At 39.7% G+C, this 26,160-nt stretch overlaps 2 protein-coding genes across 2 annotated transcripts; both read left to right on the forward strand.

Moving 5' to 3' along the window:
- The first annotated feature begins 302 nt into the window (after positions 1–302).
- On the forward strand, positions 303–18,720 carry cryl1 (crystallin, lambda 1). The gene is made up of 9 exons (XM_032568551.1): positions 303–436; positions 1,369–1,476; positions 3,415–3,541; positions 6,074–6,235; positions 6,963–7,058; positions 8,402–8,500; positions 14,738–14,846; positions 17,547–17,653; positions 18,297–18,720. The coding sequence occupies exons 1-9, from the start codon at positions 396–398 to the stop codon at positions 18,399–18,401; spliced, it is 954 nt and encodes a 317-aa protein (XP_032424442.1). The 5' UTR covers positions 303–395; the 3' UTR covers positions 18,402–18,720.
- Positions 18,721–20,251: 1,531 nt separating this feature from the next.
- gjb8 (gap junction protein beta 8) lies at positions 20,252–25,970 on the forward strand. Its single transcript, XM_032566718.1, has 2 exons — positions 20,252–20,437; positions 21,647–25,970. The coding sequence occupies exon 2, from the start codon at positions 21,673–21,675 to the stop codon at positions 22,450–22,452; it is 780 nt and encodes a 259-aa protein (XP_032422609.1). The 5' UTR covers positions 20,252–20,437; positions 21,647–21,672; the 3' UTR covers positions 22,453–25,970.
- Positions 25,971–26,160: the final 190 nt, after the last annotated feature.

Consider the following 26,160-nt stretch of genomic DNA (forward strand, 5'->3'; position numbering starts at 1 on the left):
CGGGGTCAAAGTGTCTTTTCGAGGTTTTGATTGGGTACTTAGACGTCAATCAACATGTCGACTTGATATGATTGGATAAAGATGAAGCAATTCACTGGTTGCTAGGATACGTTGGGAAGCTACGACCTCGCTCTGTTTTATTTAGCGCTCAATAGTGTATTTATTTATATTAAGTCATAAAACGATAATATAATAAAATATCAAGTTAGTTATTTGAGAGTGACGTTTTACCCCAAAAATATTACATCTTCTTAATATTGACTACTTTGCCATCGTATGTTTGTCCATGTGGGCTACCGTACCGCTCAGACAGCGTGACTCCGGAGGGGCGGTGCAAGATTTTATGCAGTAACAGTTACTTCGGTTCTGGTTTTGCACCGCTATAATATCAAATAATGAGCACTTCTGAGTTGAAGACCATCACTGTGATCGGCAGGTGAGCAAACAACAGAAAAATAACAGCAGCTCTAAAGTTCAGGTTGAGTTTGGATGTTTTTCCGGTTGTGTCTGCATCTTCAGTTTACTGCTGTTTCACGTAGTTTTAGTATATCTTCTGCATGCCAATTTTTGTTGTCTTTTGCGTCTGTTCTTTTCAGCTAGAGTTGCCCGAGTTGTTATTTCAAACACGATTGCAGCATTACTATAATTAATTTGACTACATGTCTATATTCTGCGGTCCCTTTCAGGATAGGCTTACATTTTAACCCATTTCTTGTACCCTGGTCAGTATTTGTGTGCAGTCAGCTGAACGTGCTGGTCTTTTGAAGTGACCTTTCTCTTGACCTGTTACGTAAACACAAAGTCGTCATTAGCTGAATTGTCAGCAGTTGCACTGATAAACAAGAGAAAGCTTACAAAAGTTCGCAGTTTGCATATAAATATGGTAAATATAGCAACAAAAAAAAAGAATCATAATCACTTTTTGTTTCAAGTTCTGCATTCAGTCTTCTTCAGGTCATGTATCAATTTTGGTGACTCAGATGTGCCTGAAATAAAGTTCAGCTAGGAATTTTGTAAACTTTTCTTTTGTTTGTTTGTTTGTTGTTGTTTTTTTCACTGAGGCAGTACTTGTTTTTATTTTTTTTTACAGGACTCATCTACGCCACTCAGTAGATGTATCGTTACGCAGTAGGAGATTCTCAGAAGATCAGAAATGATCTTTAGCAGTTATTAAGTTAGACATAAGAAGACGGTAAACAGAAGCCTACTTTATGTTCAAGCAGTTAGTCTCAAGAATAAACAGTTCTCACTGTGCTTCAAATTTGCTGGTGTGTAATTTTAAAGAAATGTAATCAAACGCAAGATTTGGCAGCATGACGTTTCAGTTGTTTTTTTCCTCACACTTCTTCTCTTCCTCTGCGTGTTCAGCGGTCTGATCGGCCGCTCCTGGGCCATGGTGTTCATCAGTGGAGGCTACCAGGTAAAGATCTACGACAACCAACCAGGGCAGGCTGCAAGGGCTATCATGGAGATCAGGTGACTTACAAATGTGCATAGAATATGTTCCTCTTGGGAGGCTCTTTAAATCTTTACTGTTAAAAGCCAACATCACATACCAGGTAATAAAAGAGAGTACGAAGAGATCTTATATACTAGCAGTTACTATATACAACAAGTTAATTCTCTATGTAGATTTCCTTTTTTTCACATTAGATTGTTTATTAAATAAACTATATTTTATATCCTTATCGTTAGGGTGGAGAGCATTGAGAAACGGCTCGCATTTTTTAACAATTCCTCCGGGGAGTTCAACAGAAATGCTGCCTATAGAGTTTTTATCAGAGGTGGGGACTCGAGTCACATGACTTGGACTCGAGTCAGACTCGAGTCGTTAAAATCACGACTTGAGACTTGACTTGAAAAAATGCTCAAAGACTCGGACTTGACTTTGACTTTCATGCCATTGACTTGGGACTTGACTCGACTTGAAGCTGTTTACTTGAAAAGACTTGATATTTTTTACTCAAAGTCTTAAAATTTAAAACACATTATTTATAAAGTGGCGTCATTAATTAATTTCACTCATTCCGTATCAATATGCGCAGACCGTCACTATGGTTTTCCTCTCTCCTTATGTATGTATGTGTACGTAGCTGCAGCACAACCAATCAAATTAACAGGATTTGGACGTTTAAAAAACCGCGGCAAAGCTACAGAGCTCAGGGAACGAAATACGAAATAACCGCTCGAATATGCTTCCGCGAGTAATTTCTTTTGGCTACGTAGGTTATGAACTTTCGACTAAAAAACGAACTGCAACTTGTAAAACATGCAAGAAGAGAATATCGGATGGAGATGCCACGACGTCCAACTTTGTCCGGCATTTGAAGCTTCACAAAGATCGGTAGGTGGCACTTTTCTTTTGCTGTAAGATAGTTGACTTTAGCTAACTTCGTGTTAGCATGTGTACTCCGGGTTAAATTGGTGATGATTTACCATAAATCCGGTCCTTCAAATGCCTCCACAAATAATGTGCACCGTGTTAGCTCAGGAAGCCGGTGGATAGTGAGCGGGGCTCCGGAACAGAAAGCAGATTCTGGACCTGAACACAGGGAACAGAGTCTCTCTGTCCCATCATGATGATGAGCCGGGTCTAGTATCATCTAAGGATGGTTGGTATATTTGAAGACATCTACGTCGGGAAATTATATTGACAATATATTGTTTACTGCAGTCAGTGCATTAAGTCAACTGTTTTTGACTTAATGCACTGACCGGCGTGACTGTCACATGTCGCACAGAACCCATTTCCAAGTAGTATAGCTTTGCTGGGAAAAAAAAAAAAAGACCAAATACAGTGACTGTCCCAAATAAATTTTGTGTTTAGAATATCTGTCCCATATTTACGGAGGACTGAAACTAACATACTTAGAAATAAAAGCAGAAAAATAAATGCACCAGACCTTCCTGAGTTTACTTGTGATAACTTCATTTATACTTATTTCATTTTTTGAAAACTATGATTGTTGTAGTGTTGATGTTTATTTATGAATAGAAGGAGTAAACTGAAGTCAAATGTAATTCATGAATGGCTGTAATTTATTTTCTGACATCTGTTTACTTCTGACAGATTTGAAGAATACCAGATGAATAAGAGGATCACAAATGAACCTCAAATACATATTTTAAAAAGAACAAATGGTCTATTATTTGAATTTTATGTATAATTGCAAATTATAAAAAAAAATAAAATAAAAACGACTCGAAATGACTTGAAATTAAAGGTTCCTGACTTGAGACTTGACTCGACTTTTGCCTGTCTTTACTTGAGACTTGACTCGGACTTGAGGACAGAGACTTGAGACTTACTTGAGACTTGCAACACAGTGACTTGGTCACACCTCTGGTTTTTATCGTCTCCGAAGCCCGTCTGGTTGCGTTGGAGGTTTCTGACATATTTCTTCCTGGGTTCAGGAAGCAGACGGAGGAGCTGGAAGAGGCCCACATGCTGAGGGGGGACCTCAGCGCCGCGCAGCAGCTCGCCCTGCTCTCCTGCTACGAAGACTTGGCCCCGGCGCTGGAGGGAGCCTTTTTCGTCCAGGTAACTCAAACGGACGCGTCTGCGTCCATTTCCTCTAAACCAAGGAGGAAATGCTGCGCCGATTTCAAACTGAATGTGGTTGGACAGCGATGATTTCTGTTACTTAAAGAAATTAGTGCTACCTTTACTTTTACTTCAATAAACTGAGAACATTGAGCTCAGTGCAAAACATCCTGGCTCTTTAATTGCCTTGATTATACTGAAGGGGGCAGAATAGCACATTGTTTTCCTAAGTGAAATCAACTCAAAATCCGTTTAAAATTTTAAATGAATTATTTAAATAAAAAAAAATATATATATTTGCTTTCTGGACTCTACTTGTCCTAAAACCAAAACAAACAAAAAGTATCTGGTGGCTAAAAACATTCTTTTTCTTGTTTGTTTTTTTTGCTAATTAAAGGAGCAGTTCACTGGAAACGAGCAGAAAAACCTCAATGTTCAAAACAGCAACATAAAAACAAGAAATGTCTGACAGAGATTCAATGGCTACAAACGCATGCGGATGAGCTCGTTGTTTCTATGTGGACTAAAACAGCTTTTAGTTTGACTTCAGAGAAATCTGAAAACAAAAAAATATGCCCGGTTTAACTTTGGACTGCGTTGGGGTTTTATTATTTGTTACAGTTTTTTGGTTTTTTTTGTCGTAAATAAGAAATGACTGAAAAAGAGTTAGAAACGATTAGGTTGAAGACTCTCAGTGACATCACATCCTGTTTGTCTCGACTTGTTAAAACTAGAACTGAGCTGTAAGGATTGTAAAGCTCTTACAAACCAGATGAGCTAAAACACATAAAGTTCTGAGTTCAAATGCAAAATTTAAAAAAAAAACAGTGGAATTTGCTGCTTAACATGTTTGTCAAAAAAGAAAATTGAGTGGGGGAAAATATCTAACAGACAGGAGGTTTTTAATTCACACTTTGACCCCCTGATGATGAAAGTTCCTAATCTCCTTTTTTTCCCCCACCACTCTGAGGAACCCAAACTACAACCAGCGCTAAAACCCTTTTAAAATGTAGTGCCAGTCGCCTGAAATCGGATAGAAAGCTGACCTTTTTTAAACAAAGAACCAAAAGAGGCCCACAACACAAGGGTGCTGTTCTTCCCTGCAGATACGATCAGAGGAAGGGAAAAAAAATAACAACTCAGACAAGGAAATACGACACAAAACAAAGTTTTTCCTTCTTGGTATCGCTGTTCACTTCTTGTGTTTTTACCATATGCAGCTACCTGACGGTTCGCTTTCCTGTCCATCACATATTTTAGTCGAGAGGAGGAAGCATGAGAGTTTTTCCCAATTCAAACCGCAGATCACTAACAGGACTGATGTTGATCCTCACCGGTCAGATCCGTGATTTCACATTAAGGCTTTATCACAATATTTTGTGGCGCTAAGGATTCTTTAGGTGACTGTGCGACTGTGACCGAGTGTCGCAGCAAATATAGTCCCACAAACACAAATGCTGTACTGCTCTTGGAAAAACATTCCTGCTTGTATCACGCTTCATTCACAAAAAGAAGTGTGATTTGTATCACTAAACTTTGCACATATTTTAAAATTTATTGACATTTCCGTATACTTTCATTGAAAAAAAGAAAAACAGTGGAGTAAGTCCTGACAGTATGGACATTTTACTAAAATTTATCGTGACTACGATACATCTAAATCTTATCATGATGAAAAATGTGCCACAATTAATTTATTGATAAAACATGCAATAAATTAACACCCTTTAATGGAGCATGACTTTAAATCCTCATATCCATAACAAATTGATTCATGTACTCAAAGTATCTCCTTATATTTTTTGTATTACCATTATTATCAATTTCATTGTAAAAAAAAAAAAAAAATCCCTTTATAAAAAGTTACACAACTTTCTTTGTTTTGATAATTCATGGTTGTGTGTCACTGAAACCTAAATGCTGACTCTGAGTGTACCTGAAAACAAGAGTTTAATTGGAATCGTTTTAATAACTTACAGGATATTTAATGCACAGGTTTTACGATGCTCATCCATGTGAAAATATTATTCTCTTGTGATTTGTCTGTCTATATTTATATTCAGGGCTAAATAAGTATAGAGATTGAAAAAACGCAGAAAAATCCTAATTTTAATGTGAGCACTTTTATTAAGGAAATAATTCCACATTAGGATTTTTTTTTTTTTTTTAACTAAATCACATGTGACACTCTTATACTAAGTACAATTAATCTAACATATTTATAATTTATAACTTAACTTTTTAGGTTAACCATGTGACCTTTTAACTGGTAATCCATGATTTTCTTTTTAAATGGAGAATATGCTTTTGTATCATAATCTTAGTGTATGTAAGCAGTGTTACATGGATTTATTTATTATTTTGGAGTCTTTTGTATCAACCGTCACAAAGGTTATTCCTTCGTTTCCTTTTTATGTTTGTGTTTTTAAACAAATCTGTGAAAAGGCTAAACAGTAAGAACAGATGATGTTAGTTTAAGGTGCTGCGGTAAATGATTGGTCTAGTCACGAATCTGCGTGTGTCTTCCAGGAGTGCGTCTTCGAGGAGCTGGAAGTCAAGCAGAGCGTCTTTCAGGAAGTCGAGCGTTTCGTGGGTAAAGCGGTGATCCTGAGCAGCTCCACTTCCTGCCTGGTGCCGAGCAGCGTCTTCGCCAAAGTGCAGGAGAGAAGCCGCTGCCTCGTGTCCCATCCGGTCGGTGCCAACACAGAGCTGCAGCAAACGTCCAACTGAAAACCCGCTGGAACAGAAAGAGCGCTAATTAACGAGCGTATCGGACGGAGAATTTGTGATGACACGTTAGGGCCAATGTGGATAGAAAAGAGGATGAGAAGAAGGAGTAAATTTCTGCCCAAAAAAAAACTGACATTCTCTAGAAGAAACAAGTAGATGTATGAGTTTGAAAAGTCTAAGATTTGCTAGAAATAAACTCAGAAATGTCCATACCTTTTCTAGAAAACTCCTGAGATGAACTTGAAAATGTGTGAGTTTTTTCTCGCAAATTCACAACTTTTGAAACTCAGAAATCTCCTTGTATTTTTGTTTTCAGAAAATGTCTGAAATTAATCTCAAAACATCTGCATTTTTTTGGTGGAAATTTATTCTTCCTTTTTTTTTTTTTTTTTAATACCTACAACGGCCGTAATACATCTTCGTACACTGTATTTTCATCTCCGACCACAAACGCAATGTGAAACAAATCAACTTATCTTCCAGAAAAGCATAAAAACTGAAGAGTTTTAGATGTTGCAGTATCTATCCACACCAACAGCTGCACATCATGCAACAGTGAAGAATGAATAGATTTTGTGACCATAGCAAATATTCTGATAAAAGGATTATGGTGTGTCATGTTGTGGCATGGCATGCGATGTATTAATGACCTAATCAGCTTTCCTCGTTCGTGTCTCGCTCCCTCCAGGTAAACCCACCCTACTATGTGAAACTGGTCGAGCTGGTGCCTCACCCAGAGACCGTGCCAGCCGTTATGGACGCCACCCGTTCTCTGATGACCAAGGTGCAGATTACAGATTAAACTTCCCATGGATCGTTGAAGTTAGAACATGTCGGGGTGATGAAATGACTGGGCTTTGGCGTCAAACCAACACTGCAGGCTGGATTGATGGTTCTGAGTCGTTTTCTACATGACAGCTGAAAATGCCTGTTTAAGCTGCCGATCCATAACCAATAAATCACTGCCTCAAAGGAGGACTTTGTAGGACTTTAAAGTTGAACTTCAGAACGTTTAATCCCTGAAAACAACTGAGAGATTGTTCCCAGAAGTCCCAGCCGTAGCTTGACTGTGAATCTTAATTCAATTTTTTTTGTACCTGTTGTCTAGTCCACTCCTACATCTTTCTTTATTGGGTTGGTAGCAGCTTGTAGTTTTATGATTTTATTTTAATATATATAATTTTGAGGATTTGCTACTTGTCTTTTATATATTCATAAGAATTTCTACACCAGTTCGTCCACACTGCCATTACTGAACTTGTACTGAAGTGTCTTGAACTTTATGTCTCATTGCTATTTCATGACCATGCCTTCAGGTTTGCAGGATGTATTCTGAAGGAATTCATGAAATTTGTCATTTTCCAATGGATTTTTTTCCCCTGAGAACAATAAAACCGCTAAGGGGTGGACACTTACTGTATCGTTCATCTTTTATCGTGATAAATTTATTATCATGATAAGAAGTTTGATACAGCTTTGTCACAATAAATTCCAATCGATTATATTTCAAACATCCACAACCTGTCCATTTTGTTGGTTTTATTATTTTCTCCACTGTTTGGCCAATGAAAGTATCAGTAAATTTGAAAACGTGCAGTTTAGTGATACAAAACACGCTCTTGTCCTAAAGAAGCGTGTTACAAATAGGGATCTTTTTGAAGAGCATTATATGGGTTTGTGGAGTTGTGACTGCTGTGTCATGCAGTCAGAGCCAAACAGTTACCTAAAAAAGACAAAATAACCAGTTATTTTTATCGTTATCAGAATAACACCTCAAAATATCATGATCATTTTTAAGTCCATATCCTTATCAGTGAGTTGATTGTATTAAACTGTAAAATGAACTATGTGTACAAATATTACATCTTGCCTAATCTGTGAAGGTATTAGGGACGTAGTCCTTTGACCATTCATCCATATTTGTCTTTTGTTAACCGTGGAAACCTTCATTTCTAATTATGACAATAGTAAAATGGATCTTGTGCATATGCTGGAAAAAATTAATGTAAGGACATGCAATGTCTTTATCACTTGTTGTAGGTAAATATGAAGGAAAATGCAAATCTTTAAATTTCAGGTTTTGGTTCTGTGGCTCTCCTGCCTGACTTCCGGTTTGTTTTGGTTCAGGTCGGCCAGGCGCCCGTCCTGCTGAGGAAGGAGATAGACGGCTTTGCCGTCAACAGAGTTCAGGCTGCCATCATTGCTGAGTCATGGAGGCTGGTCCAGGTGAGTGTCAGGGTGAGGTTTCCTATTGTTTTGTTACTGAAGTCACGTTGTAACATTTATTTTCTTTTTACTCAAAAATGTCTTAACCTGCGTGACCAATTTATTAACTAATGTGATTATCTGTCATTTGAAGCCAAGTTTTAACTACTTGGCTGTTTTCTTGAGATATTGCTCCGACATTTCTTTCTCGATGATGCGACTTAACTTTGTGAGGTGCACCAGTCTAATGGACCGCAGGAAGAAAGCGCTCTGGGCGTCAGTCGATTTTAAACTGGAGTTCTATGGCGACGCATTCTGTGTACGGAAGAAACGTCACTTGCTCCACCACTTCACGGGTGGTGATATTTCTTCATCTTTAGGAAGGAGTTTCACTCTCAGCATGTATTGTAACTTCTCTCTTATTTTCTTCAGCGCAGCTCACAGTTTTTGACAAATTCCGTAGCTTTCGGTGGACTTCTAAATCGCATCTTTTCGGACCTGCTACTGCCCCTAGTGGCGTGGAGGTGGTAACACAATTAATATAATTACATTACTAGATACCACAAAGTGTTTATTATTTGCTTTTAATTCCGACATTACTGGCACCGTAAAAGATTAATTATAAAACACCATATTTTATCATTTTCTTAAGGATGTAGAGCTAATTAAATGACATAAACAAGAACTTTATACATTATTAATAATATCTATATATCTCCATCAATTATAGAAGGAATAAATTCAATAAGGGGGCATGAAAAGCAACATGATCAACTATAATAAAAATGCAATCTACAATGTATACATAAGAAACTTAATTGAGCAAAAGTCAATAACAAACAAATGAATTCGGTTCACAAAAGAGTAACAAGTCTGGTTGTCACAAGTAGGATTGTTAAACAGATACAAGCAAAAATTCACATTTTTTGTTGGTCGAGTCTTATATAGAAGAAAAAATAAGATGAAACTATTTAGTCTATCGACGTGGAAAATTTCCTTAGACTCTAAAACTATAAAATAAAACACATTCATAGAATCACAATATCAACAATTTGTGCATCGAGTAAAACAGTTAGTATGCTACAGGTAAATGTTATCAGTTAGTTTGGTTAAAAAATGATTATGAATGAGAATGAAAAATTTATAATAAATAATGAAGACTTTGGTATTCTGATTTAGTAATTTAGTAATTAAATTAATTGTGCTACCACCCCCACGCCACTAGAGGCAGTAGCAGGCCCGAAAAGATGCGACTATGGAGCAGATTTAGAAGTACACAGAAAACTACAGAATTTTCTAAAAACTGTGAGCTGCGCTGAAGTAAATAAAAGACACAAGCTCAAATACATACTGAGAGTGGAACAACTTCCTAAACATGAAGATATATCACAGATTTCAAAAGAAAATAAAAATGGGAGACCGTGGATAATAAAAGAAATAGCGCCCCCTTCACTTCCGGAGTGCAATGGTCCCATTTCCAAATAAGGTATGAGACTGACAGTGGTCCGTCCCAGCCCCTTTCTGTTTGCTGCAGCAGGTCCATCTGGTGGAAAACGTGAAGAAAAAAAAAAAACATAAATAGCCCTCACCCCCTTCAAAATAAGAGCATAAATTGCAAACAGTCAAAAACCCAAAACGTTAACACAGACATCGACGTTTGTTCAACTGAAAGTTTATAAAACAGCCAAGTACACTGCAGCTTTAGGAAAAGCGAAGTATGCCACCGGTAAATGTTTTCAAAATTAGCAGATGTGCTAAATCGCTAAACAAAAAGTTAGCTCTGCTATAAGCAGATTAGCAGGAGTGTGCCGCTGCATTAATGTCTTTTCTCCTAAAGAGCGGCTAGACATTAAATAAGCTTGAGAGCCAGCAGTCAGTGCTGCTGCTGCTGCTTCGGATTCCAAACTATTCATTGTTGAACTTTGAACCTTTTGAAGCTGAGCTAGTTTCGCTGACATTCTTTCGACTACATTTTTGTTTTTTACGATTGAGCGCTTAAAAGGTTTTGCGCGCTGAGCTTCCTGAGGTTTATCCATGCAGATTCTTTAAGATTCAGCAAAAAAAATCTTACAGCTCTCCTCACAGCTGGGAGATTTTGAGGAGTCACTGAATGAACGAGTGGCTTTTCATCCCACTGCTGAGGCGAGGAGGCATGCAGTCAGGTGAGAACGCGCTCTGTGATAATCACTGTTACCCAACTGAACAGTCGCTGGGAGTCAACTTTTCTCTTCTAGGAATTAAAGCGCAGATAATTACTTCAAGGAAATCCAACTGCAGATTCAGCTGAGCTCCTGATCTGTGCATCCGCCACACGAGATTTCACTCTCGTGACATTCCTCATCGCTTTATTTTCAGGTATATGTCGGGTAGGGTGACCTCCGAGGCTGTGCCTGGGTCCCATCAGGCCAAAATGCCACTTTGTTGTAGAAGTGTCAAATTTCACTTTTGAAGATGCTCCAGCTGTGTGAGTGGAGGCTGGAGGTCGTCCCATCAGTCACTAGATGAGGTGCGCCCCGGAAAGGCTGTCGACACTCAAAATGTTACTGCCTTTTTACATTTTGTAAGTGACATGCATCCACACAAGGTGTAGCTGCTTGACATCGGTTTGTATGAAACGTCTCAGACACGCCACACATCATGTAAAACTGAAATTATCGTTCTGCTTAGCAAAGTATAAAAACAAAGCAATGAACATGCAACTTTCTTTTACTGTACAGCAAATAAAGAACGCATGAATTGAAGCTCGTAGCAGATTCATTGTGTTGTCAAACAGGTTCTCATTGTAAATCAGCTCAAATGAGGGGAAACTGGCAATCGTCCTTCTCAACGATTGCCAACATGTGTGGGAAGCACAGTAAGTGTCTAATTGAGCTGATTTGCATACATATGTCTCATTAATGCAAGCAGTAGGCACAAGTTTGGTGTTTTTGTCACGTCCGCTGCTGCCGGACGCAGCGGCACGTGAGAGACATTTGCTGCAGACCGCTTCAGCAAGATTTTCCAGGTAGAAGACAAGAAGGCAGAAAAATAAGGCAAGCCTCCGTTAGGCCTGAGCAAACATTACTCAAGATCACAAAAGGATTAGTCAAAGGTTTGTTTGGATGACAGGAAACGTAGGAGGGCTGAAGACGTTTACTCACCATTGTAGATGTAACTTGCTGTTGACAGAAGTTTAAAAGTTAGGATTGCTACATCAGTCATGTCTGGATTGCTTAACTTTTCTGCATATGTGTTTTCCAGGCATATATTGCCATTTTTAGCATGATCAAGTAACAATGTCGCCTTCAGTTGTTATAAAAATGCTGCATATATCAAATACGACTTAAAGAAATTTTTACTTTGTAATTTAACACCTTGAAATTGGGTCTCTGTCTCTTTAAGAAGCTCCTGCTCTTTCTGAAACTCCATCTTCAGGAAGTCATCACAACATGGCTCCTCTATTAACCCTTTAACAACAGATTAGTAGCTCCTATAATGAGCTCAGCAGATGCTCAGTTCCACCAGGTGTTTGCTAATTGCTGCTGACTAGTCTGAAGGAGCTGAGTGGAGGAGGCCTGCTCTGTGAGAGCTCTGAAGTTTAGAAACTTCTGCTCTGAGGTGGAGCTGTGCCTCAAAGGCGGAGCTAGCTCCAACCAGGCATTTTGCACAGCTGAATGGTTGCCATGGAGATGAAAGAATTTCTCAAACATGCATGGAAGAATCAAAGCAGCACCCTAGATATGATTTTGATGAGGGAATAACATTATAACATGATGTAAAGTTTAAAAAAGTTGATTTAACATAGTAGTGGCCCTTGAAGATACTTAAACAAGTTGAAATTCACTTATTTTTTTATTCTAAAATGTAGAAAATTTGTTGTATTGAATTTGCTCATTTCATCTTCCACTTACTAAAATGATCAGAAAAGCAACGTAAAATTCGTAGCTGGTTTAATTGGTGTCGACCTTCATGCGGTTTGGTTTGTTTTCATTATCAAGTGTCTTACTGACTGTAAGACGCAGCAATTTATGTTAAGTGTCTCATAATGTAAGTTCATATAGAAAAAAACTGGCTTATGAGAGCTGACATAAGCTATGCAGATATGGTTGCAGTTTACAGATTGTGCCACTAGAGGTCACAATAAATGCGTATATTTTAATTTGTAACTGGCATATAAAAAAAACCCTCAAATATAAAACTTATTTGCTGTCTATTAGAAACTTTATCAAAAATATGCTTCAAAATAGAAATATTTAGCCTTCTTTCAGCTTCATGGCGTTCCAAGATGTTTTCTCAATGCAGTTTTAAATGTAGCTGCGTAGTTTCGCTAAACAATCCGTCACCAGTCACTGCAGTCAGAAAAAATTAGTTTCACAGAGCAGCTGTTGCTCAGTAGGCTTCATCAGCCTGTTTCACACAAAAAACAGGAAAAGAGGAAAAAAATTTAAAAAGAGGAAAAAGTAGGAAGGGTGGTGGACAAAAATAATAGCAAAAGCACACATTGTATCTTTCTGCTGATACTCCCTACTTAAACCCTCATCAGAAACAAAATGAGCTGTAAAAGTACAAAAAAAAAAAGAAAAGGCTGCTGGGTTTGCGAAACAAAAAACGAACTCCAACATGACACAAAGATCTGCGTCGATTATCAGGAACGCCATTCTGGCTGCAATCTTATACGTTCCTCCTTACGTAACACAACTCTCCCTCGCCCCTCGAAACGCACACAAACCCAGAAATAAAACGGGGCCTTGAGTCGAGGCCAGCGGTGGAAAGCAGAGCGGCTGAGAAAGCGCCTCGTTACCCCCAGTGATTACTGAAGAGAAAAGACCCCATTTTTCTCAGATAACAGTGCCGTTGTTGGACGCAGGGGCCAAACAAAGGCGACCCTGTCCCGTTCTTCCACCTCTCTGTATCTGTTTCCTCTGTGGTCAGCCAACAGGCATCTCAAACCCAGAGATACCTGAACCACTCCCTCCGTCTGGCCCTCTTTCCATCCCTCCATCCTCAGCTGTCTCCTCCCTGCGCAGAAGTTACTGGGCTAGCGAAACTCTATATAGTGAGAGTGTTTAAAGACGGGATCAGGAACAATTTGGCACTGAGAAGACATTAGAAGAAAGTTGCAGCTTTGTTAGGTTGCTCTAAATAACATGTTCTTGCCTCTTCACAGTTTAATCTGACACCCTGCCTGATAACCTTTGGTGCATGTCTTCCGCCTCTCTCATTACCCTCTTTCCTCTTGCAAAGAAAGGCCACTACAGCCAACAAAACCTTGTTCTTCAGTTTGGTTCATCCAGAGCGTCTGGTCCCTCTGCTATTGAAAAACGATTGTTTCCTGGAGGCATAAACTCTATTGACGTTTTCAATGATTGGATCTGATTTTACCCAATTGCTGACATTTGGCCATGATGTATATAATACGGCAGTTCGATCCTATGAAGCTTACCGGAAATTGTGTGCGCTCTAAACAACCACTGCAAAGAGAGAAACTCTGACTTTAATGGCTCATCATTTTGGAAGTGTGGCCAACACGGACTGGACAGCTTTGTTCACTTCCTACACTTCTATTGCTAAAACTACAACCAGAGGTAGACTAATAACTTCTCCTTTTTCTTCTACCAGGCTGAACTGCATCCTGACAAATTAAGCTCAGTGAGACAAATCCCAGTCAGAGCACTGAAGGGAGATGAGAATCAAGTTGAATTTCATAGGAGCGCAACGGCCAGACTAACAAAACGTCCTTGTTGAGAAATGGTCAGATGAGACCAAACTGGAACTTTTAGACACCTTTGCAAATCGTTATGTGTGGTGCAAAGCTGACAATGCAGATCTCCTTGAACACATCGTTCTCTTGGTGAGATGATGTGGGGAAGGTGTTGCTCAACGGGGACCAGGAAAGCTGACGAGAGCAAATGAGAACACAGAAGGAACTCAATACTAGGCAATTCAAAGAGCCAGAGCTACAATGGAGTGATTTAGATCAAAGGATATTTATGTGTAAAGATGAGAGTCTCTGGCAAGACTTCAACATTACTGTTCACAGATTCTCTCCATTTAATCTGACTGAGACTGAGCTTTTTTAACAAATAGGAAATTCTCTTCTTGTCATAGAACACTACTTTGTGTTGGTCTACGACATAAAAACCCTAAAGAACCACAAATAGTTTTGGTAGGAAGTGTAGCTGCTGATCCATCTGACTGTATGAACCTTTGTCAATCTAGCTAAGCCAAAGTTTTCTGTAGATAAGGTATTTATTGTAGTTTTATGTCTTCCTCTGACAGGATGGTGTGATATCAGTGAAGGATATCGACCTGGTGATGTCAGAGGGACTGGGAATGCGCTACGCCTTTATAGGTCCCATGGAAACGATGCACCTGAACGCACCTGAAGGTAATGTTTCCTTCTTTAGGTTTAGATTGGGTGTGTGATCAAGCCAGTGATGCGTTTTGAAGTTTGAATTCCACATTTTACTCATCTGTAAACAGGTAGAGGTCAAGGCTACTTACTGGGAATTCACGTAATTCATGTCGGTGACGTGGCTCACATGTATGTAACATACCGGGGTGTGCTAGTGCGGGGTGTGTGTGTGTGTGTGTGCGTGTGTGTCGCACTGCGATCGAAACCTCATGGTGATGGAGAATATCAAAGGGGAGTGTGAAACCCAGAGAGTATCCCTGACTGACTCCGCACACACACACACACACACACACACACAGAGATAAAGTACAGTCTGGCCGAACAAAGCTGCCTTTTGATGGGTAGCTGAATGCCCTCCCTCACACCAGTAATCTAAAACTCACACAGCTCTCATTGCGGTCTTCAAACCAGGTGCCAACTCTATATGTAGTTACAGTACGGGACGGATTTTTGTTCTCCTTCTCAGGAAGCAGTCGCATGTATCGTGTTCTTAAAAGATTGCTCGGACCTGCTCCAGGTCTGTCTTTCAAGTTCTTAGATCCATCCAATCAGATACCCCAGCACTCCGGCTCCGCGTCTCTCCGGGCCCTACCTGAGCGCCTTTGTAAAATATTAACCCACACAGTGGGACATTGTTCCTTAAAGGAGTAACCCACTAAAAGGGCCCTGATTGTAGCCTTAAGGAAGTCCCCCGAGCTCCTTTGAAAGACGCGGGCAACGCAACCCACTTTTCCGTCAGAAGCATCTGCGTAAGACGAAAAGGAAAAACAAGTGTTGGCAATAAACTTTCCAGGCGTAAAGAAGGACAAGGACAAAGAAGACGTTTGTTGTGATATGTTGAAAACATTGTAGCTGCTGTTAGCTCCCATCTGATTACAGACAACCACAGTCCTTGAAAAAAGGACTGTGGTTGCAGGTTCAACCTTTTTTAATAAGGGAAATTCAAAATTTAAGACAGATAAACAACTGAAAATGTCACAAAAAGTGTTCATTCGCCTTGCATCGTTTTGCATCATATAAAACCACTGATTTCAATGATTATATATCATTGACAAACACAAAGTTATTGCAGAAATGTGCTCGAGGTTCAGACAATTTACTGTAAAACCACAAAAACATGTGCTAGTGGATAAATTTAGACAATAGCCATGAAGTTTCCCGGTGCAGCGGACTACCTTTCTCATCACAGTGAGATGTTTAGTTGACTGTAGATGGCACTTATCGCACCGCAGTGCTATGTGTTGGTAGGAGTACGATTCAAACAGTCGGGGTTCAGCATGAGGACAATATCAGACAGATAAACGCGGTTCTCAGGCTTCACTGTTTTCACATCGTAGAAATAAATCCTCGACTAAATGGGAGCAGTAACTCAGAAGACGATCCGTGCCTGGATCAACTTTAAAATCCAGCGTGAGATTCTTTCGGTGCTTTTTTTTGGTGACGCACCCGGCCTAATTTAGTCTGAAGCGGTTTGGACATATTGCTTTTCTTTTTGCCGCCAAATTTCCCTTCAGGGTTTTGTTTTTTTTTGTAATTCAAACATGTGGACCTCTCCAACAGCATTCCTTATCAGAGGAATGTCAACAGACCACACCGCCCACCTTCCCTCTGATACTTTTTTCCTCGTTATTGTCGCTGCTACAAAGCCTGCGTCGGTGTTTAGGAGATCCTGCAGCTCCGAAGACATTTAGACAAGCGAGCCGAGTCATTTCCCAACGCTGGCGTTAAATTTTAGGTAAAACCAACTTGATAATCACAAACAGCTCAGCTTTATGGAGTTTCAGTGTGAAAGCTGTCCAGATGGATTGAAGCATCTTATAAAATTTTGCCCATTTTCATTGTACAACAGGTCTTATAGAGGAACAGATGCACAACTCACACCTATTAATATGTAGCCATTTGTTTGATCAGCACTTAAATCATTTATTAGCCAAATGGTGTCCTGACTTCATCATAAATTAGTCATTAAAGATTAATAAATGAGAGAATGACTCCATTAAATCTTTCTGAAAGTTAAAATAAGATGAATGTCTCTATTAAGACTTATTAGTAAGCCATTTAACATTGAGCTTTCCGCTTGACGGAGACCTTTTTTCATACCGTTTCTTTTTTCTTACATAAGTTACATTTGATTTACATTCAGTTTTTATAGATATTTAAGATTCCCTTGCTGAATCCATAGAGCTGAATTTTGGTCTCTTCTTGTGTTTTTTTCTGGCAAAGTCCAAATGGGATTTCGTATTACTTTCTTCCCATAGTGGCAGACTGTTCTGACATAAAATTACAGACGTGATTATCTGTAATTATATTCACTTGTCTAAACATGTGTTTTGACTGAATACAAGTACATATAAGAAGAATAATTCAACATATTTTCAATTATATTTTAACGAGTCAATATTCCTTTCAAGATATCTCACCGGATTGGCCATTTGACGGGTCTCACATCCATATCCAACATAATTATGACTAGTCAAAATGACATTTTTAGAGATATGAATTAAGAATTGCACGTAAGCCCTCTCGTTCTGCCACTGAGCTGTCCAAACAGTTGCCTGCAGCGAGCCGGTGATGCCCTCCTGCCCCGGACGCCATGCCTGTGTTAAGTCTAACAATATGATGAAAACTCCCAGCTCCCCTGAGCCTCATTCCTGGAACTGTACCCTCTTCCAGGTTTGGAGGACTACATGAGACGGTACGGGGAGGGAATAGCCAGGCTCCTGAACTCCTTCGGGCCCGTACCGGACTTCTTCGGAGAGCCAGCCAAGCGCGTCTTTAAGGTAACCTGGAGGAACCTTCGTTGGCGTTAACTGAAGGTCAAGATAAGACACATTAAGCTCATTTACAGAAACCTGAGTTTAAAACTCTACCAGTATTTACTTATTGACCTTTTTTTAAATTTATAGTTACTTCCTGTTAAAGCAGGTCGATGATGTTTTTGGCTCTGACTTAGTGAAAGCCAGTAGTTCCTGCTTGCATAGACATTTCCCTGGCAGTCACATGTTCTTACAGGCTGCTTAAAAGTTAGACAAGGTTGAAAACAGCTGCAATGAAGCTGGAATAGTTTAAATTGGTTTAATTACACAGGGGAGGAGGGGAGGAAATCAGTCAGTCTGGTTTGATGGTGATTGTAACAAACTATCTGTTCTGTGTGACAATGTATTTGTGTGAGGGTGGAAACTAGCATGGTTTCTGGAAAAACCTGGTTTTAACACTTTAACAGAATAACACACATGAACACACAAACACTACCTGTGACGACCTGGTTGACTGTCCACCGGTTGGCCCCAGAGCCCCGTAGCTCCTCTGTTGTCATTAAACCGGTGTAGAAGAAACTCCAACATGTCCGCCCGAGGCCGTGTCACTCGGCCTGAAACTCTTCATTTCTTTGCTCTCACTCGTTTCCTCTGCTGATGTCTCCAGGAGATGTCTGAGCTTATTCCCAGCGACCAGCAGCATCTGTCGGCCAGGAAGGAGAAGAGGGACCTGCTGCTCATGCATCTGGCTAAGCTAAAGAAGGACCACTGAGCCCAACGAGCGAAGGCCAGAATCAAGACAGACTGCTGAAATCAGGAAGTACCTTATTCCACTGTCAATCATGCGACTGATAGGATGAAATTTTGGAAGATTTCTCTGTAAATAATTTCTTGGGGTTAATCGTAATTGTTCAGCATTCGCTATGCTGACGTTATTTTGTGAGCTTGCTTTAGTTTTCTCAAGTCTACTTTGTAGATTTTTTTTTTTAACCTGGCAGGTAAAAACGATCACCTCACTTAATGTGAGGAAAAATCAAGAGAATAATTGTGAGATGATGTTTTGATAAATAAAACTAGGGAATTATTCCGGAGTTGCTTCTTTTATTGTACTTTTTTTTTATTATTGTGCAGAGGTGATCTTTTTTTTTTCATCAAAGTTTCCATCAACACAAAGCTGCAGAACATTTGAACACTGGAACTGGAAGACATTTAAGATATTCAAAATAAATAAAGAAAACAACAGAAACAACAAATAAAATGAATTATGAAGTCTCTGTAAACAAAAATTATCTTTAAAAGAAAGGGATAATTGAGCTCAAAGAAGCAGATTAAATGCTTTCATCATTCAGTTTTTGGTAAAAAGAGAGAGAAAAGCAATAAATCAAGCAAATGAAAATTACTGAGTTTCTTTTAATCTATCATGCGATTAATTGATTTATTGTTTATTGTGACAGGCCTAGTTCACAGGGATGTGTTTATCTGCATATTTGGTCTCTAAATACTCATCCGAGTCATTTAAGATGCAAAGCTCAGTCTGATAAGACTCTAACTGCAAAGGCCAAAAAAATTCAGATTTAGAGAACACCAGTAGAATAAGTTGCACTAACATGATCTAAACATTGTGTTTCTTAATCTGTTTGTATCTGTTTTACATCGTCAAGTCAGTTCGTCACAACAGGGTTAACGTTGAAGAAATTGATAATAGTATGCTACATATATAATTTGAAACAGAGTATTTTAATAACAAAAAAAAAGGAAAACTCACAAGGTAATTTGCAGGAAGACCAGGACAGAGAACAGGTGATGTAACGGAAAGATTCAGCGAAAACCAGTGAGCTGACATACTGCGGGGGGGAAAAGATGAAGAAGGAGGCAGGTGAACTAATCAGAGGAGACGTGGCAGGGAGAGAAAGCCACGGGGGGAACTGAGGGAAAGAAACGACAAACCAAGGTGAAAACATTGACCTAAGAGAGCTAAATTCAAACGCACAAAGAGCAAAACACAAAAAATAAACTAAGTAACTAAACCCAAAGGAAGGAGCTGATACTGCAACACCACTGGAACAAAAATAAACTCGGAGAAATGAACTAAATATGGCAAGCCCTAACGAATTTAAATAAACCAGGACACATGAAAACAAATGACCCAAGGATCATAAGACAAGGTAGTCAGATGTGTCACCTTGTATTAACAAGACTAATTTAACCTCAAGATTGAAACATTTTGAGGTTAAATTAAAGCGTGTTGCCATCAGTCTGGACAGAAGCTCCTATTGTATAGCCCATGTGTACATTTTCAGTGGTTTAAAGGTTCAATAAGAAATTAAATGTCGTCATGCACGTTTGGGAAACCTGATGCCGTTACCAGTAACACAAGCAAAAATATGCAATATTAAATATTGCAAAAGTGTCTAAATGGGTTAGACAAAAGGATACAGCTGTATTTAATTTAATTAGCCTACAAATATTTTAACCCAGTTAAATAATTAGGAGGTGGAGCTGTTCCTATCAGCCATGAATCTCTTGGGACCTCAGATGTTTCTGACCCCACGCTGAGCCTCGGCCTGGCCCCTCCCTCCCTGCCTGCCTCCCTCTCTGTCTACAGGAGGGAAAGGATTATGGAAAGCCTCCGCAGACTCAGGTGCGCCTCACTCTGCGCTGCGCAAAGACGCGACGGCGCTCGTCGGCAAACACTCTTCATTCTGCCGCGCCGCGCAGGACATTAGGACCAACTACTTCTCCTTCTTCATGGGAAAAACCTTCATCTTGATTTATAGGACAAACAGGGCAAAGTTACCTTAGAGGAAGGTAAGTCTGGGGAACGAAGGTTGGATTAATTGTTTTGATCATTTTCAATCAACATTTCATTGATTGAGAAGTTAGTATTTGGTAGGATTCTGTTCTAAAATACGAAATAACATTACAATACAAAGTAATACTAGCCGTGGAAGTTAATGTAGATCTCGTTCAATACGCAATTAAGTGTTCTTTTGATCGACTAATTTTGAGTGTAATATAGTTTTTTTTAAACCATGTTTTAAGCCTTTTATTACTTCTGACTTAATAGAGTTGTACATAGTTAGGCTTTATTACAGACTCGCAGTTCTAATGACATAAATTAATTAATAATACACAATAAAGGAGGTAAGAGGACATAAAATACATTAAATAAAATCCCTAATCTTTTAGGAGGCAGACCAATGTTTTCAAAAGTATAGACGTATGTCTTACTGCACCATATAATGTTAGTCAACAATAGAATAATTAGGCTCGGTTAGTCTGAAAACAGGTTAATACATATGATTAAAGAGCCAGACATAAACTGGTCCATGTGGGACTTTTTAACAAAAGTCTTTATGCGTCATTATAAGCCACTTTCGATATCTGAAGTCTTTTGTTGTAACTGCACCATAGTGTCAGTGCGGTACAATATGATGTAAACAAGCTCAGCTTACCTTTATCTGAACAATATCCAGCTAGCACATTAGCTTAAGTTCATAACATTTGAACCTGACGGTAAATGTCTTCATGGTCTGATAGACGGTCACGTGACCAAGATACTTGAGGTGGTAAGCTTTTATATTTTTGATAATAGTGCAATTTGTTCTTATAAATATAAAACAATATTGAAATAAAATGTATTTTTTTGAAATGAAGTGAATCTTTGTAAAGTCTTCTTTAGTGTTTAAATGGCACCATTGCCACTTTTACGTAACTACCTGCCCAGTTAACCAGGATGTCTCTACATTTCAGTCTTGAATGGTTGCTAAAGCTAACTGTTGTCAAAATGCTAGCTTGGCTTGTCATATAGAGACATTACTTCTCTGAAGTTGTGATAGTTTGACTTTAAAATACACCATTCATACGTGTCCAAAAGTCTGTTTAAGGCCGTCTTGTTTTTCACGTGATGATGATGGCGGTGGTTTTTGTACACAGTGGTCAGAGACATCAGGACAGGTCGAGTTTTCTGAGTGAGCTCAGGTTTACTCAGCCGATACCTTCCTTTGACCCCTACAGGAGCTTCCACGGACCACGACACCGCAATGAGTTGGGGGGCACTCTACGCCCAGCTGGGCGGCGTCAACAAACACTCCACCAGCCTCGGGAAGATCTGGCTCTCCGTCCTCTTCATCTTCCGCATCACCATCCTGGTCCTGGCCGCCGAGAGCGTTTGGGGCGACGAGCAGTCAGACTTCACGTGCAACACGCAGCAGCCCGGTTGCAAGAACGTGTGCTACGACCACTTCTTCCCCGTGTCGCACATCCGCATGTGGTGCCTGCAGCTCATCTTCGTCTCCACGCCGGCCCTGCTCGTCGCCATGCACGTCGCGTACAGGAAGCGCGGCGACAAGAGGACCATTCTGGCCTCCAACCGCACCGAAAACTCCGACCTGGAGACCCTGAAAAAAAGGCGTCTGCCCATCACGGGCCCTCTTTGGTGGACCTACACCTGCAGCCTGTTCTTCCGCCTCATCTTTGAGGGCGGCTTCATGTACGCGCTGTACTTCGTCTACGACGGCTTCCGGATGCCCCGGCTGGTGAAGTGTGAGCAGTGGCCCTGCCCCAACAAGGTGGACTGCTTCATCTCCCGACCGACGGAGAAGACGGTCTTCACCATCTTCATGGTGGCCTCTTCGGCCATCTGCATGGTGCTGAACGTGGCCGAGCTGTTCTACCTCATCGTCAAGGCACTCCTGAGGTGCATGGACCGGTCGAGCAAGAGGAAACACCCCTACGCGGAGAGCGTGTCGAGGGACAACAAGAAGAACGAGAGGCTGTTGTCGTCCTCCACGGACTCGTCCAGCAACAAGACCGTGTGCTGAAGAGCGACGAGAGGGATGGACTCTAGATCCATCTGTGGACCTCCATTAGAGCCGTCTAGTGGGATACAGAGTTTGTATTCCTGTGGGAAAGTTTTAGTTCTGCGTCTTAACCTGCAGCAGAACTCGTGTCGACCCGAGGGAATTGGACCTCGGCGGTATTTTTTGTAATTTTTTTCACGCGTGATCTTACATTTTCCACTCATGCACTGTAGTGCTGTTCACAGCTGAGTATTTTTCTTTTTTAGTTTAGTTTGAGTTCTACCTAGCCACTTACCTAGTAACAATCAAAGCAGTTTAACAAATATTAGTTTACAATTTTTAAAAATTGCTTTGAAGCCAGAAGGACCTCTTGCTGTAATCTCAATATTTGACTAGATATAAAATGTGCAATAACAATGTTTTGGGTAGAGAATATTTTGCCAAGAATCCCGATAGATTAAGAACCAGCACGAAGCTGCTTATAAGAAGTAAAATAATAATTTGTTCTCACGGAAAACCCCAGCAGATTGCAAAATACCAAGTGATAACTTGATTATTATTATTATTTTTACACTAGAGAGATAAGTGTTTGACTTCTGGTTGAAGCCTGAAGCTGTAACAAAAGTTTAAAGGCGCTATTGCTACGGAGGAGAATGAGCCTACACTGACATCTAGTGGTGAACAATGAGAAGAGGCGAGAATTAATTAAAGGGATTTCTACTTTTCACGGCTATTGATCAAAGGCGGATTGGTTAAAAATGTAGCTGCGTTGACTAAATCGTCTTTTCACGTTTACGTTTTTGTGTGTAAGAATTTAAGTGAGAAGAATGCAGGCGTTTCACTTTATTAAGAGACTAAAATCAGTCAAATGTTGTTGTTGTTTTTTGTTGTTGTTTCTTTTGTGACCGAAATACAAGACAAAATCAGACAGCATTTCCCTTTTTTAAAATATGAAATATAAAAAAAAAGGTGCAATAATATAAAGAGCATTTTAACAGATTCAGGAAGAAAGCTGCCTATCAGTCTGGTGTTCAATCAAATGTTAATAGTGAAGGTGTGAAAAAATGAATCCTGGACAGAGAAAAGGGACGATGAGCTCCAGATACAGACTACAGCTGTCATGTTTCCAGTTTAATCAACCAAATTCATCTTTTAGCTTTTGCCTGATTATAATGTTCTTAAACCAATAGATTTTTATCTCTTTTTTTGGCGTCTTACAAAACAATTCATACCACTTGAACTTCTCACGTCTTGTCATACAACCACAAACGTCAATGTATTTTTATTGGACTTTTATACCAAAGAGGTGTATACATTTTGTGACTGTGAACATCAGTTTTCATGTCTTTCCCTAAATTATTATTTGGCTTTCGTGGACTTTGACTGGGCCTTTTTTAAACACATGAAAATGTATGCTTCTTAAATGAGATTGTGCTCTAGTCTCGAATCTTTCGATGGCCTCTAATTGATTTCCTCCCACTATTACCCATCAGCCAGCTGTCCTGAACCCACAGCATGATACTGCCACCACCATGCTTCACGACTAAGCGGTTTGTGGCTGTAATGTGACAAATTGTGTGAGAATTTAAGCGGCGTGAATACTTTTGCAAAGTTTGCACAGATGAACAGTGTTTTCAGAAATATGTACAGTTAAATGCTAAGTTACCCCTAACCCTGGTAGATTTAGGTTTAAAATAATCTGATCATTTTTACAAATATGATTCCACTGACTTGAAGTCATTTTAATGTTTGGGGACCTTGAGATTAGGGTGACGGTACGGAGGACATCCAAACTCGAAGATTTGGAGCTTATCGAAGATCGAGCAACAAAATAGTTCTGGGAACATGCAAAAAGTTGGCCAGCGATGAAATACTTTTCCATTGATCCACTGAGATTATTTTAATGAAATACAACTAAAAGACTGCTTTTTCAAAAACCGATCCTCCTTATACATCGTTGTATTATCTTTTGTGTCATTTCTTGACACAAACAAACGTCTTGGATGAATGGAAACGATTTGAAATCTAAATCTTCCAGGAGTATGAATCATTTTGATGGGTGTCACTTTGACCGGCGGAGGCTCTGCATTCAGGAAGGAGGCAAGGCAACAAAATGCAGTCGAGGTAGATTTATTTAGAGCTGCAGGTCACAGTTACACCGACACCCTTTTTTTTTTTTCTTTTTTTTTTTTTTACAGTGAGACAAAGAAGCTGGCTTTTATACTTTGGGCCATTCAAACACTCATACCAGGTAAAGGGGGTGACAAAACAAAACAAGAAATAATTATTTACACAAAACTAAATGGTACCAATAAATATTTACATGCATGCAAATTATTAGAACTAAAATCAATCAAAGATTAAATGTAACTTAACTTCAGAGCATTACCCCTCTTAATTGAAAACGGTACGCTCCAGGAGCTTTTTAACAGCACCTGGAGCTCCCTTTGCTGCCCCACCCTGCCGAGGAGACACACCCTGAAAGGTAAGACTCCAACAATTGGCCTCAAATTGAAACAAACTGACATTTCCCCACATTCCCCCTGTCCAGGAAGGATGGCCAGTCCCTCTGCCTGAAAGAATGTTTAAATAAATGTCAATGTAACTGAAATACAGAACTGAAACAAAAAGCATTTGTCCTGTAAATAAATATAATATCAATAATCATTCATTAGGGATGGAGCCCCTGGTCTCCATCACAATGGCCTGATCTGTATCTGACATTCAAATTAAATAGAGAATCAAATAAGCATCATGCGTGTAGCTATGTATAAATATGAGTTTTGGCTCTTTGTAATGTTTGGTTTGCCTAAATTCAGAGCTTTTCTTTACAAATACAGATGTTGCCAACTGGTTCCATGGATCCATTTATCGCTTTTGTCCATTCTTCTTGTATTCACGTCATGTGGGAACCGACCCCGCCCTAAATGTATCAGCCTTATTTTAGCCGGCGCTCTGATCACAGCTCGGCCTCCCAATTAAGACAAATCCCAAACCCAAACACGTCTTCGTCGTCCCTCCGTCCAGGAATAGACGTCACGGATTAGTCGCATCTGTCTGTCGAAACGGGCACCCGGCTGGTGACTCTATGGTTGCGCAATGACCGCTAAGTGAGATGCGCCGGCGCCAATTAGACGTGTAAATCCCCCTGTTATAGAAAGTGACGCTCGGCGTGGTTTGGTTGTGTAACAGCTCTGGCTGATGCAGTTGTTTGGAGTTTGCACAGTGTTGCACTCTGGGGATTTTAGAGTTGTTAAAAAAATAAATAAATAAAAGAAGAAAAAAAAAAAGAATTGTAAACCCGCTCTTACCTTTGACTTCCTGGTGTAAATTTTTTTTTCCATCACTGCAGACTTTAAAACTGACTTTGCTTCCACAGTAATGTAACAGTTGGATACTAACAGCTATGCAAGAGAGAAATGAACCAATGAGATGCTTCGGATTGTGATTTTTGTCTGAGATGTCTTGTACACTTGCACTTTGATCCTTCAACTTGTTTTTTCCTTTGAGAAATTTTTCATAAATTAGTGAAAACACAACTGCTCGACTCTTCTCTCTTTTTCTTCTTTTGCTCATTTGTTTGGTGTTGGAGAAGATCAGATAGTATCATTTCAAGGTATTAAGTTTTATGAAAAAAGGAAGTTGAGGGTCAAGCATTAGTTCGAGGGCACATCATGACCTCTACCTGTGTGGTTCGTTGTTTATGTATTCATTTTTGTAGTGGAGAAT

Source organism: Xiphophorus hellerii, chromosome 7 (assembly GCF_003331165.1).
Source record: "Xiphophorus hellerii strain 12219 chromosome 7, Xiphophorus_hellerii-4.1, whole genome shotgun sequence".
NCBI classification, from domain to species: domain Eukaryota; kingdom Metazoa; phylum Chordata; class Actinopteri; order Cyprinodontiformes; family Poeciliidae; genus Xiphophorus; species Xiphophorus hellerii.

Excerpts from the sequence above, each read along its gene's own strand:
- cryl1 (XM_032568551.1), top strand. The coding sequence starts at position 396 with ATGAGCACTTCTGAGTTGAAGACCATCACTGTGATCGGCAG. Across the intron at positions 437-1,368 it reads ACCATCACTGTGATCGGCAG|CGGTCTGATCGGCCGCTCCT; the intron begins GTGAGCAAACAA and ends CTGCGTGTTCAG. Across the intron at positions 17,654-18,296 it reads CAGCCAAGCGCGTCTTTAAG|GAGATGTCTGAGCTTATTCC; the intron begins GTAACCTGGAGG and ends TGATGTCTCCAG.
- gjb8 (XM_032566718.1), top strand. The coding sequence starts at position 21,673 with ATGAGTTGGGGGGCACTCTACGCCCAGCTGGGCGGCGTCAACAAACAC.